The sequence below is a fragment of the Oncorhynchus mykiss genome, chromosome 6 (assembly GCF_013265735.2).
Source record: "Oncorhynchus mykiss isolate Arlee chromosome 6, USDA_OmykA_1.1, whole genome shotgun sequence".
NCBI lineage: Eukaryota > Metazoa > Chordata > Actinopteri > Salmoniformes > Salmonidae > Oncorhynchus > Oncorhynchus mykiss.
In genome coordinates this window covers 68,881,207-68,900,238 of record NC_048570.1, presented here as the reverse complement: position 1 = coordinate 68,900,238, position 19,032 = coordinate 68,881,207, and the positions used below count along the sequence as shown (strand labels likewise).

General features: G+C 45.4%; 1 protein-coding gene across 1 annotated transcript; it reads right to left on the bottom strand.

The window, feature by feature from the left end:
• Positions 1-727: 727 nt before the first annotated feature.
• On the bottom strand, positions 728-18,649 carry LOC110526451 (calretinin-like). The gene is made up of 11 exons (XM_021607442.2): positions 18,456-18,649; positions 13,578-13,654; positions 13,179-13,268; positions 12,460-12,540; positions 11,630-11,686; positions 11,387-11,464; positions 11,233-11,288; positions 11,086-11,125; positions 8,106-8,159; positions 5,995-6,066; positions 728-1,411 (listed from the first exon to the last, which is right to left on the bottom strand). Exons 1-11 carry the CDS (start codon positions 18,547-18,549, stop codon positions 1,295-1,297), a joined length of 816 nt encoding a protein of 271 aa, XP_021463117.1. The 5' UTR covers positions 18,550-18,649; the 3' UTR covers positions 728-1,294.
• Between the last annotated feature and the right edge of the window lie 383 nt (positions 18,650-19,032).

The following is a 19,032-nucleotide window of genomic DNA, read 5'->3' as shown; positions in this document are numbered from 1 at the left end:
CAAAAATATATATTTAAAATAAAATGTGGTGTTGTCTTTTTAAACCTTTAAAGACTAAAAACAAGCCTGGTGCATATTTGCCATTGTCTTTTAGGACTCTGGACATTCCCAAATATATATATGCCCTAAATTGCTCTGTCTGCAAATTCGGGAGGTGCATGTAAGTAGTGAGGCTCAAAGGCTCAGATGGAGCTGCTGAGGCAAAAAAAAATCAAGAGTTTTTCTTGTAGTGATACAGTAAGTAAACTTTCAATTAATTTGTGATCTCAAAGGTGTGTTAGGCTGTTATGGTAGGACTAGTCTACTAGCAGGATATCCCTCCCCTCGGTCACTCATCTCACTCATTGACCCACTCAGTGTTCCTAGTGTGCCATAGAGACAGATGAGTACCTCTGAAAGTTCTCATCTATGAAAAATGGAGTGTGCAGGCTCCATCAAGCTGCCTTTCAACGGGAGATTAGAATAGCGAGAGTGGAGTGCTCAGGGAGGTAACGCGAATGCTCACAACATCTGTATTGAAACCGTTATCTTCATAGGAAACACATTTTGCTGGCAAAGAAAAATAGCCCTCCCTTGCTTGGCCAAGATAAAGCCTTCATAGAAACATATTTAACTAGGCGTTTATAGAGATCTATAGGCTAATATAGAAGTTAAGCAGACTGAGATCCCATGGTTTGGATAGAGACAGTTTGGCCCTGTGGTTGTGAGTAAGGCAAAGACACAAGTGATCATCAACTATATTTACTGATGCTCTCAATAATTTCTCAATTAAAACAGTATGAGCCTAAACCCAATTCAAAAACAAGGCAACATACTGAAACGAATAGCATTGAGATTGGAGGTAAATAGAAACAGAGAGAGAGAGATTTACAGGCGAACTGTGAAAAAACAAAGAGTAGGCTAAGGGAGTACAGTATAAAGGACATTCAGGCAAAATGTATATGCATTCAAATAAATAGTCATATCATATATTCCTTCTATTATTTCCATACGTAATGGTTAACTCACTATAGAATTGCATGTAAAAAAAAAAGAACAAAAAAGCTGCAAACGCTGATGACATCATCAGGTAGCGCCACGCTGCGATAAGGGGTGGAGGGGAGGTGGGGTGGGGCAAAGTAATGGACAGGTAGTTAAACAGAGTCGGGCAGGTGGGCTGAGGGTCTTGCTTATGCCTTCAAGTGGACATTCACTTCCACTCTACAGATATTGGAGTGGAGGAGGGGGTCATACATGCACCTGGTTATGCCAGGAGGGGGACAGTGGGGGGTTGTCAGGGGTCATAGGTGAAAGATCACAGTGTGGAGTCGCGGCAGAGGACGATCTCCAGCTCGGTGCGGTAGAGCTTCCCCGCGTCGGACAGAGCCATGATGCTCTTCTTATAGCCCACCAGACCGGTCGAGTCCAACTCCTACAGCAAATGGGGGGCGAAACAGACGTGAGTGCTAGTGCCTCAGCCAATGATGTCATTAACTATGGTGTATACCCTGTAAACAATCATGAGTCATTAGGACGTCCCCAGGACTTCACGAAATGGTCGCCTGAAGTCGTCAGGACTTTGTGTCATGGTACCCTGGAGGTTTTGTCTAGTTCCCGGTTGGTCTTGGGGACATCCGAAGGACTTTTTTATAGGACTTTCTTGGGATGTTGGGTCATGGTCCCATGAAGGTTTTTGCCTAGTTCCCAGTCGCAAAGAAACATTTCCTCCCCCCCAAAAAAATCTACCTTGGGCACACACACCCTAGTTTCATTACACATAACCTCTTGTTACTGTTGCCAAGACTATCAAGATGTCACGCCCTGACCTTAGTTATCTTTGCTTTCTTTATTATTTTGGTTAGGTCAGGGTGTGACGAGGGTGGTATGTGTGTTTTTGTCTTTTCTAAGGTTTTTGTATATCTATGGGGTTTTGGTATGTCTAGGTAAATGTAGGTCTATGGTGGCCTGAATTGGTTCCCAATCAGAGGCAGCTGTTTATCGTTGTCTCTGATTGGGGATCCTATTTAGGTTGCCATTTTCCATTTTGGTTTTGTGGGTTATTGTCTATGTGTAGTTGCCTGTCAGCACTCAGTTGATATAGCTTCACGGTCATTTTGTTATTTTGTTAGTTTGTTTAGTGTTCTTTCTTTATTAAAATAAGTATGTATTCATATCACGCTGCGCCTTGGTCTCATCGTTATGACGAACGTGACAGAATAACCCACCAAACCAGGACCAAGCAGCGTGAAAGGGAGGAATGGCGCTTAGTGGAACAATGGACCTGGCACGAAATACTGAACGGTAAAGGATCCTGGACGTGGGAGGAGATTTTGGCAGGAGAGGATCGCCTACCATGGAGGCAGGTGGAAACTGCGCAAGAGGAACGGCGAAGTAAGAGAGGACAGCAACGACGTCGGGGAGGTAGGCCACCGAAACCCCAATAATTTTTTTGGGGGGGAGGCACAGAGCAGTCAGCAAAGTTGAGGGGTGAGTCTGAGATTGTCGAGGAGTTTTTGAACAGATTGGAGGAGAGTGAACGGAGGGGAGATTATGAGACCTTCGAGGAGTTGTTAATGAAATTGGAGGAGAGTGAAGAGAGAGAGCTGTTGGGTTGGCGTAGTATGCACGGCATTCGCCCTGAGGAGCGTGTTAGCTGTCCGATGCCACCTGTGTCAGTTCCTCTTACTCATCCTGAAACATGTGTTAAAGTTCCGGAACAATTGATGCCGGCTATACACACCAGGTCTCCAGTGTACCTTCACAACCCGGTGTGTCCTGTTCCTACTCCTCGCACTCTTCCTCCAGTACGCCTCCAGGGTCCAGTACGCCCTGATCCTGCTCCTTGCACTTGCCCTGAGGTGCGTGTCCCCAGTCTGGTACCACCAGTGCCGGCACCACGCACCAGGCCTACAGTGCGCCTCGGCAGTCCAGAGCGTCCGGCGACACTACCCAGTCCAGAGCGTCCGGCGACACTACCCAGTCCAGAGCGTCCGGCGACACTACCCAGTCCAGAGCGTCCGGCGACGGGCCACAGTCCAGAGCGTCCGGCGACAGTACCCAGTCCAGAGCGTCCGGCGACAGTACCCAGTCCAGAGCGTCCGGAGACGGTACCCAGTCCAGAGCGTCCGGAGACAGTACCCAGTCCAGAGCGTCCGGAGACAGTACCCAGTCCAGAGCGTCCGGATACAGTACCCAGTCCAGAGCGTCCGTCGACACTACCCAGTCCAGAGCGTCCGGAGACAGTACCCAGTCCAGAGCGCCCGGAGACAGTACCCAGTCCAGAGCGTCCGGCGACACTACCCAGTCCAGAGCGTCCGGCGACACTACCCAGTCCAGAGCGTCCGGAGACAGTACCCAGTCCAGAGCGTCCGGAGACAGTACCCAGTCCAGAGCGTCCGGTGACACTACCCAGTCCAGAGCGTCCGGCGACAGTACCCAGTCCAGAGCGTCCGGCGACGGTAACCAGTCCAGAGCATCCGGCGACGGTACCCAGTCCAGAGCGTCCGGAGACAGTACCCAGTCCAGAGCGTCCGGAGACAGTACCCAGTCCAGAGCGTCCGGAGACAGTACCCAGTCCAGAGCGTCCGGCGACACTACCCAGTCCAGAGCGTCCGGAGACAGTACCCAGTCCAGAGCGTCTGGAGACAGTACCCAGTCCAGAGCGTCTGGAGACAGTACCCAGTCCAGAGCGTCCGGCGACAGTACCCAGTCCAGAGCGTCCGGAGACAGTACCCAGTCCAGAGCGTCCGGCGACACTACCCAGTCCAGAGCGTCCGGCGACACTACCCAGTCCAGAGCGTCCGGCGACAGTATCCAGTCCAGAGCGTCCGGAGACAGTACCCAGTCCAGAGCGTCCGGCGACAGTACCCAGTCCAGAGCGTCCGGCGACAGTACCCAGTCCAGAGCGTCCGGCGACAGTACCCAGTCCAGAGCGTCCGGAGACAGTACCCAGTCCAGAGCGTCCGGAGACAGTACCCAGTCCAGAGCGTCCGGAGACAGTACCCAGTCCAGAGCGTCCGGAGACAGTACCCAGTCCAGAGCGTCCGGCGAAACTACCCAGTCCAGAGCGTCCGGCGACGGGCCACAGTCCAGAGCGTCCGGCGACAGTACCCAGTCCAGAGCGTCCGGCGACAGTACCCAGTCCAGAGCGTCCGGCGACACTACCCAGTCCAGAGCGTCCGGCGACGGTACCCAGTCCAGAGCGTCCGGCGACGGTACCCAGTCCAGAGCGTCCGGCGACGGTACCCAGTACAGAGTGTCCGGCGACGGTACCCAGTCCAGGGCGTCCGGCGACGGTACCCAGTCCAGGGCGTCCGGCGACGGTACCCAGTACAGGGCGTCCGGCGACGGTACCCAGTACAGGGCGTCCGGCGACGGTACCCAGTCAAGGGCGTCCGGCGACGGTACCCAGTACAGGGCGTCCGGCGACGGTACCCAGTACAGAGCGTCCGGCGACGGTACCCAGTCAAGGGCGTCCGGCGACGGTACCCAGTACAGAGCGTCCGGCGACGGTACCCAGTCAAGGGCGTCCGGCGACGGTACCCAGTCAAGGGCGTCCGGCGACGGTACCCAGTCCAGGGCGTCCGGCGACGGTACCCAGTCAAGGGCGTCCGGCGACGGTACCCAGTACAGAGCGTCCGATGGGGTCTCCAGTGACGGTCCCCAGTCCGGGGTCTCCAGCGACGGTCCCCAGTCCGGGGTCACCAGCGACGGTCCCCAGTCCGGGTTCTCCAGCGATGATCCACGCAGCGAGGGTCCCCAGCCCGGGGCCTACGGCGAGGATCTGCAGTCCAGAGCCTCCGACGATGATCCACGGGTCAATGCTACAAGAGCAGACTCAGTGTAAAGAAGGGGAGCGGCGTCCAGAACCAGAGTGGCCACCGAGGTTAGATGCCCACCCAGACCCTCCCATATAGGTTTAGGTTTGCGGCCGGGAGTCCGCACCTTTGGGGGGTACTGTCACTCCCTGACCTTAGTTATCTTTGTTTTCTTTATTATTTTGGTTAGGTCAGGGTGTGACGAGGGTGGTATGTGTGTTTTTGCCTTGTCTAGGGTTTTTGTATATCTATGGGGTTTTGGTATGTCTAGGTAAATGTAGGTCTATGGTAGCCTGAATTGGTTCCCAATCAGAGGCAGCTGTTTATCGTTGTCTCTGATTGGATTCCTATTTAGGTTGCCATTTTCCATTTTGGTTTTGTGGGTTATTGTCTATGTGTAGTTGCCTGTCAGCACTCAGTTGATATAGCTTCACGGTCATTTTGTTAGTTTGTTTAGTGTTCTTTCTTTATTAAAAGAAGTATGTATTCATATCACGCTGCGCCTTGGTCTCATCAATATGATGATTGGTGAACCACTGATCCAGGCACAGCTGTTTATATTTTGGCATTGCTAGGGATTTACTTATTTCTTGACACAATGTCCCAAGAACATGTTAAAAACGTCCTTGGGGACATCCCCAGAACAAACCTGGAACTAAACAAAACTTCCAGGGGACCATGACACGACGTCCCAAGAACGTTCAGGTGACCTTCAGGGGACCATGACACAACGTGCCAAGAACATCCTAAAAACATCCCCAGGTCAAGATGGGAACTATAAAAAGGTCCACCAGAGAGAATGTTCCCTTGGGAACATCATTCGACGTCCTAAGGACTAGTAAAATGAAAGTCCTGAGAACGTCTAAAAAGGTCCTGACATGGTCCTCAGTGACATTCAGGAAACTATAACATTCTCAGAACGTCAGTGGGATAACGTCACGCAGAAACCTTTAAGGGGCCTTATGGGAAAGTCGCCAAATATCCTCAGGACGTCCCGTTTGCTGGGTATGGCCCTAACAGTCAAAGCAACACCACATCCTGATCAAACAAAAACTCAAAAGACCATAACCTGTACAAGACCAAAATGTGCTGCCAATCATTCTGATCTTGTAAACACTCCAGGTGCAGTACAACATAATAAACCAATCAACTAATCAAAAGATGAGTCAGTAAATAAGTGAAGTCTTTTGTTCTTTACTATTTTGTTCTTGTCATGGAGGTCCTTCAGCAGTGCATCCAGCTCCTGCTCATCGATGTAACCGTTTCCATCCTAGTGAAAAAGTGAAAAACAGTAAAACAGCAGACAGGGGCCGGGCATCTCATATCATATTCTCATTAAAAGAACAATCAAACACTCAGATATCCTCCCACTCAGAGTATACACAGGCAATATCAATCATTCGCAGACCAACTGCCAATTCAGTCATTACAAAGGCATTAGTATGAGACTCCTGTACTGTACACCTGTCTTTCCTACTGTACTGTTTTCTTTGTGGAAGGTTCAGTGGCGCGTATTCATGGATGCCAAGGGAAGCCAGGCTTCCCCCAAAAATTATATTTTGTCATTCTATGTTTCATAAATTTCCTTCAATTCGCAAGAGGCTGAAAAGAATGTATCTCAACGGAGAAAGCATCTGACCAAACAAAACAGCTCCCCTCTGTCTCAATATGTGTAGCGTATCTATCTGAAGCTCTCTGGTCAGAAAGAGTATGCCATTATTGCCGCCCATAGCATTGAATTCAAGGGAAGCCAGCGAGCATTTGACCTCCCTTAATAAAAAATTTATAAAATAAAAGTCAATCAGCTAAACTGAGTGAGCTCAGCAGTGAATGGTCCTGGCGCACCAAAAATAAAAGTGTGTGTAATGGAAGCCAGTTTGAATTTGGCTTCAGACCAAACACATCACAAGGCAAATGTCATTATTGACAGAAAGAAACTTGAATTGTTGCATCTTGTGGTGTTCGGCCCTTTCATAAATTAGGGATTTGGACTCGTGGTTTTACTTAATTCTCTGTACTGGCCAATGACTATAACAGCGATTCTGATCCAACCATACATTCATACATTGTGCCCCTGGCCTGATAGGATGGCATTTAAACACACAGCTAGATGTGCGCTCTTAGAAAAAAGGGTTCCAGAAGGGTTCTTCGGCTGTCCCCACAGGAGAACCCATTTTGGTTCCAGGTAGAACCCTTTTGGGTTCTATGTAGAACCCTCTGTGGAAAGGGTTCTACATGAAACCCAAAAGGGTTCTACCTGGAACCAAATAAGTTCTACCTGGAACCAAAAATGGTTCTTCAAAGGGTTCTCCTATGGGGAGAGCCAAAGAACCCTTTTAGGTTCTAGATAGCACCTTTTTTTCAAAGAGTGTAGTATGCTAATGTTAACTAGCTGGCCTGGTGTATCGTTGCGTATGAAAGGAAGCTAGCGAGCAAGTATTTTACCAAGATAGCCTAGGACAACAAAAAATAAAAGTGTGTACTGTATGACAGAGTCATAGACCGTTTAAGCAACATGAAAGAGGAGGATGGCATTGGCGTTTCTCTACAAATAGGTTGAGTCAACATGTTTTTTCTACTTGCACACACACGCGCGCGCGCGCACACATAAATCAGTGACATAAATCAGTAGCCACATATTTAGCTTACATTGATTGGACTAAATCGTTTTTAGTATATTGTAGTTGTCACTGTAGTAGACAAAGCAGATGTTATTAGATGATGTTGAAATGTTGAAGTTGAAATGGTGCTAGAGGAGTGGAGGCAGCTCCTGTTTTTTTGTAACTTGCAGTAACTCTCTGTGGTTCTAAATGAATAGTTGTTTAGTGGTACGAAAATGTGGGAAACATTACCTTGCTTGACTGTGCTGTAGGTCATGTAACTGTTACATGCAATATGTTTCTGGACTTCACTGGACAGATGTTGCTCTCCGGTTTTGTAATGAAACAAATGTGTGGTTGAATTTATTCTGCCACTGTGTCTTCTTATTGTCTCGGCATTAGGCCTATATATCACGGTGTCAAGGCATATGAACTAACAGGTTATAGAGCAAACAGAGGTTGTAATATGGTTTTTTTCTGGATTGGCTTCCCCCCTGATTTTACCCACGCACCGCTACTGGGAAGGTTACCAAGGTAACACTAACAAAATAATGGATACAGACGCAGGTGTGTCTCTGGAGTACTTACCTGTGCAAGAGACCATTTGCATGGAGCTAGTAGCTTGAGTGACAGGGATACAAGCAATTTCTCTCACACACTCTTCCACCTATACACCCTCCCTACAAATATGTATATTGTGCTCATTTACCTTGTCATAGAAGGTGAAGATTACATTAAACTGCTCTGCTGAAAGCTTGCATCCCTGGAGAGATGGAAAAGACAGGGAAGGAAAAATCTAATATATATTGTATATGATAAACAGTTGAAGTCTGAAGTTTACATGCACCTTAGCCAAATACATTTAAACACAGTTTTTCACAATTCCTGACATTTAAAAATTAAAAATTCCCTGTCTTAGGTCAGTTAGGATCACCACTTTATTGTAAGAATGTGAAATGTCAGAATAATAAGAGAGAATGATTTATTTAAGCTTTTACTTCATCACATTCCCAGTGGGTCAGAAGTTTACATACACTCAATTAGTTTTTGGTAGCATTGCCTTCAAATGTTTCGGGTAGCCTTCCACAAGCTTCCCACAATAAGTTGGCTGAATTTTGGCCCATTCCTCCTGACAGAGCTGGTGTAACTGAGTCAGGTTTGTAGGCCTCCTTGCTCGCACACGCTTTTTCAGTTCTGCCCACAAATTGTCCATGGGATTGAGGTCAGGGCTTTGAGATGGCCACTCCAATACCTTGACTTTGTTGTCCTTAAGCCATTTTGCCACAATATTGTCCATTTGGAAGACCCATTTGCGACCAAGCTTTAACTTCCTGACTGATGTCTTGAGATGTTGCTTCAATATATCCACATAATTTTCCTTCCTCATGACACCATCTATTTTGTGAAGTGCACCAGTCTCTCCTGCAGCAAAGCACCCCCACAACATGATGCTGCCACCCCCGTGCTTCACGGTTGGGATGGTGTTCTTCGGCTTGCATGCCCCCCCCCCCCCCCTGTTTCCTCCAAACATGATGATGGTCATTATGGCCAAACAGTTCTATTTTTGTTTCATCAGACCAGAGGACATTTCTTCAAAAAATACCATCTTTGTCCCCATGTGCAGTTGCAAACCGTAGTCTGGATTTTTTATGATGGTTTTGGAGCAGTGGCTTCTTCCTTGCTGAGCGGCCTTTCAGGTTATGTCGATATAGGACTCGTTTTACTGTGGATATAGATACTTTTGTACCTGTTTCCTTCAGCATCTTCCCAAGGTCATTTGCTGTTGTTCTGGGATTGATTTGCACTTTTCGCACCAAAGTACGTTCAACTCTAGGAAACAGAAGGTGTCTCATTCCTGAGCAGTATGACAGCTGTGTGGTCCCATGGTGTTTATACTTGCGTGCTATTGTTTGTACAGATGAACGTGGTACCTTCAGGCGTTTGGAAATTGCTCCCAAAGATAAACCAGACTTGTGGAGGTCTACATTTGGCTGATTTCTTTTGATTTTTCCCATGATGTCAAGCAAAGAGGCACTGAGTTTGAAGGTAGGCCTTGAAATACATCCAGATGTACCAGGTGTACCCTCCAATTGGCTCAAATGTTGTCAATTAGCCTATCAGAAACTTCTAAAGCCCTGACATCATTTTCTGGACTTTTCCAAGCCATTTAAAGGCACAGTAAACTCATCACAAAGCCCTGACCTCAATCCCATCGAACATTCGCGGGCAGAACTGAAAAATCGTGTGCGAGTAAGGAGGGCTACAAACCTGACTCAGTTACACCAGCTCTGTCAGGAAGAATGGGCCAAAATTCACCCAATTTATTGTGGGAAGCTTGTGGAAGGCTACCCGAAACGTTTGATCCAAGTTAAACTATTTAAAGGCAATGCTACCAAATACTAATTGATTGTATGTAAACTTCTGACCCACTGGGAATGTGATGAAAGAAATAAAAGCTGAAATAAATAATTCTCTCTACTATTATCCTGACATTTCACATTCTTAAAATAAAGTGGTGACCCTAACTGACCTAAGACAGGGAATTTTGACTACGATTAAATGTCAGGAATTGTGAAAAACTGAGTTTAAAATGTATTTGGCTAAGGTGTATGTAAACTTCCGACTTCAACTGTATACACTGAGTATACCAAACATTAGGAACACCTTCCCAAGATTGACTTGCAGCACCATGGGAATGCCTGCATTGTCACACCCTGACCATAGTTTGCTTTGTATGTTTATATGTTTTGTTTGGTCAGGGTGTGATCTGAGTGGGCATTCTATGTTGTGTGTCTAGTTTGTCTGTTTCTGTGTTTGGCCTGATATGGTTCTCAATCAGAGGCAGGTGTTAGTCATTTTCTCTGATTGGGAACCATATTTAGGTAGCCTGTTTGGTGTTGGGTTTTGTGGTTGATTGTCTCCTGTGTCAGTACCACACGGGACTGGTTTCGGGTTTTCACATTTATTGTTTTGTAGTTTGTTCATGTATAGTTTCTTTATTAAAGAACCATGAATAATAACCACGCTGCATTTTGGTCCGCCTCTCCTTCGACACAAGAAAAGCGTTACAGCCCCAAAAGGCTTGGCCTGTTTTTGTGGGTGATTGTCTCCTGTGTCAGTGTTTGTACCACATGGGACTGGTTTCGGGTTTTCACATTTATTGTGTTGTAGTTTGTTCATGTATAGTTTTTCTTATTAAAAAACCATGAACTTCAACCACGCTGCGTATTGGTCTGCCTCTCCTTCGACACAAGAATCCCATTACATGCATATGTTCCTCACAAACTGGAGTCTAACTGGTTTCATTAATGAGCCTGCAGGACTGACAGACAGACAGGTGTGTGTGTGTGTGTGTGTGTGTGTGTGTGTGTGTGTGTGTGTGAACATGCATGCTTGAGTGCATGTGCAAGAATGTTGCAAGGACTTTTAAGGGTGTCGATGTGATAGTCTAGACAGGTGCAGACTCAGTAAACTTATCCTGTGATGAACAGTTTAATCCTCTTAAAGTGAATACAATAAAGCTGAATTGTACCATAGATCTGCCGATCTATATGACCTTTACCTTAGGGTTATTGTCAAGACTGCTTTAATTCACATAGTGACCGACTCTTTCACAAATGAATAAGTTGCCCCAATTCCTAAAGGATTTTGTGTGTGAGGTGGGGTGGGGTGTGTGGGTCAGGTCTCACCTCAAACTTGAGCAAGAAATTTTCCTGAACTGGCAGCAGCCTTAAATGAGATAAAAGAAAATCGTTCACATTCAGATTCTTTACTTCAAAATGGATTCAAGTATAACACAGAGAGTTTCTCAGTGAACAAGACACACATACACTCACCTGGCCATTTCAGACAGGCCCAGTTTCCCATCACCATTCAGATCAAACATCCTCAGCTGGAGAGTGAAATGCAACAGTGAGTGGCGTAACATTACTACACGGTGTTACACCTGTGTGTCTGTGTACACATGTACAGTATGTGTGTCACACTCACGATTGTCTGTGTGTACTCGTTGAGTTTCTTGTCATCGTAGTGTCTGTTGGCCTTCTTCAGAAGATCTGACAGGAAACCCTGAGGAAGACAGATCCTCGTTACCCCACTAGTAACTGGCTCAATGACCCAACATTAAAGTTTAAGGATGAGTGCTCAGGGGTCCTCCTCTGACAAAAAGCACAAGTCCTTGGAAATTGACTAATGAAGGTTATGAATGTTTAAAAGCTTGACACATTTGTTTACCTTCAGTTCATTGGCTTCGATGTATCCACTGCGATCAGTGTCATACCTTCTCCATGCCTGTAGACAGAGCATTTTTAACATTTCATTACAACACAGTACACATGCATTTAAACACAGAGATTAAGAACTCTAAAGCCTTAAAACCCTCTTTACTTTAACAACAAGTAGAAAAGTCATAATGCTATAATCGGTAGAGAGAATGTAGCCAGACGGAGATAGAAGAGGATGAGAGTGAGACAGAAAAGTATATAATTTGTGTTTTAATCTACCAGCTGTCCCATGTCTAGAGCGGAACCTTATCAAAGATGTATGCCCAAACCACATCACCCCTCCCCCCACCCCCCACTCTCCTGCAGTAAGCCTGCAACCCATCCATAATGTATGGCAGTCTGAGAATAGCTCCTGTGTCCCCCCCGCCCACCCCTCCACTTTTAACACGGGGTAGCCAGCACACTGGACCACTGCAAAACTCCTTCCTTCTGTCTAGCCTCCCTTCTCCTTACTTTGTGTGTCTCCACCAGCAGAGAACAGTTAAAAGGAACCCCCTCCCTATCTCTCTTTCTCTCTCTAGTTATTTCTAGATATAAAATGCTTTAGACAAGGGGATGCCTGTTTCCCTGATATTTCTAAGCTCTCTGTGTATGTGGATGGATGTGTTTTTGTGTTGGCTTCTGTGTATGGGACGAAGTGATCAGACTTAGCAAAACACCAAAATGTTATCTGTATCAGAGAGCAATGATAGCAGGAGCCATCTTTAGTGATTGATATACTGTACAGTGCAGTGGGTTTACACAGACAGACAGACAGACAGACAGACAGACACAACTTACCGCCATGAATTCTGCACTGGATCCCACAAATGTTCTGAAACAAAGCAGGAAATTCTCCTCTGTGGGCAGAATCTGAGCTAACTGGAGAGAAAAAGGGAGAGAGAGAGAAAATATATAGAGAGGATTAGTACACTTGGCTACTAACTCAATATTAAAGTGGATTTCAACAACAACACTGTGTACAAAACAAAGAACATATATGCAGATATACAGTTGAAGTCGGAAGTTTACATACACTTAGGATGGAGTCATTAAAACTTGTTTTTCAACCACTCCACAAATTACTTGTTAACAAACTATAGTTTTGGCAAGTTGGTTAGGACATCTACTTTGTGCATGACACAAGTAATTTTTTTAACAATTGTTTACAGACAGATTATTTCACTTATAATTCACCGTATCACAATTATTGAGTGTATGTAAACTTCTGACCCACTGGGAATGCGATGAAATAAATAAAAGCTGAAATAAATCATTCTCTCTACTATTATTCTGACATTTCACATTCTTAAAATAAAGTGGTGATCCTAACTGACCTAAGACAGGGAATCTTTACTCTGATTAAATTTCCGGAATTGTGAAAAACTGAGTTTAAATGTATTTGGCTAAGGTGTATGTAATCTTCCGACTTCAACTGTAGCATCAGAGGAAAACATAAAAAGTAATCAGACATTTCAACAGAGGAGTTTGAATGTGCTTGTGTACAGTATGAGTCTTACTTCTGACATCTCGATTCTTCCGTCTGCATTCTTGTCAAATTTCATCATAAACTCCTTCATTTTCTCTCTAAACGCAGCATGTGTGGGATCCTTGAATAGACAAATACACACACACACACACACAGAATAAATCAGAAACAGATAAAACAGAGACTTCCTACCTAACGACTCTCTATGATGATGAGTTGTTACAGCATATTATATGAAATTGTCATTATCCAGTCTATCAGCCTATCTAGAAGTCTGAATACACTGTGGATGATGACAGTCAAGTAAAGTGGACAATTTTATCATTTAAATACAATGTTTAAGGTTGCCTCGACTAGGATGGAGTCAGTCACTCACTTTAAGGCAGGAAGGAAGGAAGGGTGCATTTTCAAAGTATTCAAATCCACTCACCACGCCTGTTCCTCTCCGCGCAGTCTCTAGCTGCCGGAAGAAGTTCTCCAGCTCCTTTCCCTCGATGTAGCCATTTCCTGTAGAACATACCCAAGGGTTAAAGGTAATTCCTGGGATCAGTGAGATTGGGATTACATTGACCTTTGAACCTGTGGAAAACATAATAGTTAATTATGTCCTCGCATCCTCTCACCTCCTTCGCAAATCCCATTGGAGAAAAAAGTCAGGGGAGGGACCTTGGACCTTCTTCTCCAATACAGTTGAGAAGAAGGTGAGGGGATAAGATGCTCAGTATATCACCAAATGTGAATTGAAATAGAACCCTGGTATGTAGTGTGTGTTCCATTACTGTAAGAAAAACAGGGTTCAATATAGAGGCATTTTTTTAAAGCCCTTTGCTCAACAAGTAGCTCATTGAAAGTCCAGAACAACGAGTCCACAAGGAATCCAGAGAGTATGACTGTTTGCATACTCTAAACCATATGGAAACCTGCTGACAAATACACTCTCATTATCTACAAAAACACTCTCATTATCTAGCCTAATGCTACAGTCACACGATATTGTCCATCTGGCCAACACGACTCCCACAGGAGTACAGTAACATGACATTGAGTCACATATGTCACATATATACAGTATATCTAACACACACGCACGCACACTGCTGAGCTCCCTGGCCCTTATTAGGATTAGTCTGATATCCCAGCAAAACCATCAGGCCCAGTATCTGATGGGGATGAGATAGAGGAAGGAGGAGAGAATGGGAGGGTAGGTCGGAGGGAGGGATTTGAAAGGGCAGGGGCTTAATGTGACTTATTGTGTCATAGCACCATAGGAATAAAATGATAGCTGACCCACACAGGGAAGAAAATCATTGAAAGGAAAAAGTGAGAACTTGATAAGTGTGTGTGTGTGTGTGTGTGTGTACACTGTGGGGGCAATCCACATGCTGTAGATATTTAAGGCTGATTGAGAATATAACAAGTTCCTAATTCTCTTGGCTGATCAGATCTCTAACGGCCTGTGCTCTCTGCGTTCCCCCAGGTCTGGAGGGAGAGAGAGAGAGAGAGAGAGAGAGACCAGCTCTAACATCCTTGTAGTTTAGCTCAGTGTTGGGAGAAGGTGGGGGTTCTGCATTAGTCACATGACCAAAGCACTGCCCGCATCTGAAGCCTTTCAGCGGATCAGGATGGCATTTACGAATGGGAAGTGTGGAAATTCTCTGGTAATGCTGCTGCAGATCGATATTTAAAAACAGCAGCTCAGAGAGCATTAGCAACATATTCACAGTGGAATTGCTTTGTGCCTGGGGGATTGACAGTGGGGGGTCAGGTAGATGTTTATTGGGGCACTAGATATTCTGTAGCGACATTCACAAACATGACAGGCATGTGACTGACTACGCATGGTGTACAGCAAGTTTGCTGATGACCCCACGGTTGTAGGCCTGATAACCAACAACGACCAGTCCACTTATAGGGAGGCGGTAAGTGAACTGGCATTGTGGTGACATCATGACAACAACCTCTCCCTCAATGTCAGCAAAACAAATGAGTTGACTGTTGATTTCAGGAAGCAGAGGAGGGAATATTCCCCGATCTACATCAATGGGACTATAGTAGAGAGAGTCACTAGTTTAATCTCCCTCTAACTCTCAGTTGAGAGTTAGAACAGTAGAATACACAAGGTGCAATTTCGAAATGTGGTTGTGCATCAGCAGTTTTCCTCTTGTTATGTCAGTCACTGACAGCACTCAATTAGCCCACGAAGCTAAGCATTTTTAGAATGGTAAATTGGTCTTCCCTGCTATATAAATTTGTAGTAATAATGACCAAATTACCGAACGGGAATGAAGGGCACGTGCGCAGTGGCCCTGCCCTCTAGGGGGCCCACATTGATTTTGTTTGCCAATCTCACGTACAAATAGAATTGCATGAAATTAGTTAGACATTTGCGCTAGTTTTTTTTTTCGCCCTATGGAAAAATGTGTAGAATTGCAGAAAACTTGCTTTTAAACGGCAACATTTTCTCTATGCCCCATGGCAAAATGTGTAGAATTACAGGAAATTAACTTTAAAAAATAAATAAATATCTCCGTGGTCAAGTGGGGAGCCACTCAAATATGTTGCTAGATAGGTGGCAGGCCCCCCAACCAAATCTTGTATAGGGCCCCTTTCACACCCTGACCATAGTTTGCTTTGTATGTTTCTATGTTTTCTTTGGTCAGTGTGTGATCTGAGTGGGCATTCTATGTTGTGTGTCTAGTTTGTCTGTTTCTGTGTTTGGCCTGATATGGTTCTCAATCAGAGGCAGGTGTTAGTCATTGTCTCTGATTGGGAACCATATTTAGGTAGCCTGTTTGGTGTTGGGTTTTGTGAATGATTGTCTCCTGTTTATTTAACAATGATGAAACATGAACTGTACAAAAACAATAAACGTAATGTGAAAACCAAAACAGCCTAAACTGGTGCAAACTAACACAGAGTACACTAAGGACAATCACCCACAAAACACTCAAAGAATATGGCTGCCTAAATATGGTTCCCAATCAGAGACAACGATAAGCACCTGCCTCTAATTGAGAACCAATTCAGACAGCCATAGACTTACCTAGAAAACCCCACTAAGCCACAATCCCAATACGTACTAAAATCCCAAGACAAAACACCCCACATAAAAAAAAAACATGCCACACCCTGGCCTGACCAAATAAATGAAGATAAACACAAAATACTTTGACCAGGGCGTGACATCCTGTCTTAAGAGTGAAACATCTAAGGTTTTACGTCTGAAACGCATCATTGACATTGACCCAAAAATAAAATCTATGATTCTTGAAAAACATGCTCCACTACCCTAGCTCTAGTCCCACTTTATCATGTATGAGACTATGGACACAGATTGGCACACGGATTCGACTTGACAGACCGACACAAACCCACTTGGCGCCCAATATGTTTCTGTTAACCACCTCTGCCTCCCACAGATGGATCACTGGCACGACATCTCTGAAAAGCCTTAAATGCATTCATGTATTCACAGTGAACAGTGAGACCTATTTTTACATTCCACAAACTATAATTTGTGTGTGTGTGTGTGTGTGTGTGTGTGTGTGTGTGTGTGTGTGTGTGTGTGTGTGTGTGTGTGTAATTGCACTCCATCCTCATCCCTGGCTCTACTACTTCTAGGTCCATTCCAGCCCAGCGCACGCCAGGGATGGGTATGGCTTAGTTGACCCGGTGGGCGGATTTAACCCTCGGCTGGGGCAGTGGAGTGCTTGATCGGCTCGGAGAATCCCTGCGCTTGCTCAGGTGTGACTGTTTACACGCTCTAGGTGAGAGGCTGCAGAGCTCAGAGTGAGCGCTATGGGGCGGAAACATGTCAAGTCTGCACAATGTCACAGACTTTTTGACACATCTTTACACACTTCAACAGGGCTTGTTTAGTAGAGCCCTCAGTAAGTCTAAGCGTTTTGCTGCCAAGGAGAACGTCTCCAACGGCCCTAAGGGACCACCATGGGATGGGCGAGAAGGATTCAACATGCTTTGCGCAGTGCAGAAATTAATGCATGGGTAGATTAAAGAAAGAGAACGCAGTGCTATATATACCATGCAATATATTTAAATCCAAAGACGTAAATAAGAGGTACTGGGGGTCATGGGATTTAGCAATTCGTATAGCTGTTATAATCACTGTTAATAACCTTTCATGATCACCTTTGAGTGCTGTGTAGCGGAGACCAGCTCTAGCGCACAGTGACGCACACCATACCCGCGACTGGGCCTTCGAGCCCCCCCATCCTTCCCCCAATGACTTTAAAGGCTATATGGCTATTCCCTATATTCATTCCATCGCTCTCCTTTTCCCCACTTCCACGTTTCCCTCCTCTCTGTCCTCTCTCCCCATCTTCTTCACACACTGCTCCCCCTTCTCCTATCCCCCTTTCCCCCTACGCTCTCTCCATCTCCACCCATAGGCTACTGTAAATTCATTCATAGGAGACGCGCGGATCCGGTTGCCTCGTGGGGGTCGCTACAAGCCAGAAACATATATAATTCACAGCGAACAAACAGTGTTAAAAACAGCCACACCGTAATACACCCACGTCACCACATAATATGATCACGCAAGAACGCATGTTCAATCTCAAAGAATGTAAATGTTTTATTAGACTTTTGTGTTTTACGCACAAATGTGGTCCAAAGCAGCGCTCTTCTGTTCTATAGATTTGCGCGGTTCTTACTGAGGCGTAATTGATGAACAAAAAAAAAGATGATTAACAAACATGGTTATAGGGGATTATATGTTGCCTACGTGTCGACTGAAATCTCTTATAATGCTCGTGTGGGAAAAATGCACAAACTGAACTATTTGAAAATGCTTTTCTACTTTGCTACTTTAAAATATGTTTCCTTACCTGACAGTTCTGCAACAAATATCTACAAACCCCACAAATGCCCCTTTATACAACTTCAATATGATAATTTTGTAATTAAAGTTAATAAACAAGTGTAAAGTTACAAATCTTTCCAGAAGTGCATGATCACGGAACAGGGCACAGGACACACTAACTGACAATCACTGCCAAGAGTCCCAAGACTCTGTCCAAATAACAACCCATATGAGTCCCGCAGCACAACACACAGAACTTCCTGCCCTCATCTATCACATCTTCTCACTTCCTCTGTCCCGCAGTACAACACACATGACTTTCTACCCTCATCTATCACATCTGCTCACTAACTCTGTTCCACCAAGCACTAGTCTATCAATTTAACAACTATCCAACCATTCTGCATTTACAACCAGCCTACTCCTATGATATGCCCATAGTACAGTCCTGCCCAAGTTTAACCCCCTGGCCGCAGTACTGACCGTCTGCATCGAAATGTTTCCAGATGTCAAGAAACTGCGTTGCAGTGAGCTCTGCCAGGTGTAGATGAGGTGGCTGCTGTGCTTGAGTCGCCATCGTTCAGTCGCTACTGATTTTTCCCTTCTTCCTGGAGCACGTGGAAATCCCGAGTTAATTTTGTCCCAGTCGGATCTAAAGCCTCTCTAAACTGTCAGCAGCTCGCGCTCAACCAGGGCTTTTAAATCCACCCGCGGCGCATGCACTTCTCACGCTGACAGAACGGGGGCGCAGCGGCTCTGAGCCTGCATGGAGTGTGAGACAGGCTGATCGGTTCTCAGTCACTCCTCTCAGAGGGATGATAGATGCTCAATGGCACTGTCCATGCATGCTCCTCGCTCTGGAGGCAGTTCTCTGTGTTGATTGGAATTATGGAAATATAATCATATAGAGAAAGGCCCCATATTCTTGCACTCATGAGCTGAAAATTACACCAAAGCATTACATCACATAGTCTGTTCCATCAAACAGGCCAACACCTCAGGAAGACAGTAGGAATCCAACTAAGTGTGTGTGTGTGTGTGTGTGTGCATGCTCCAGTAA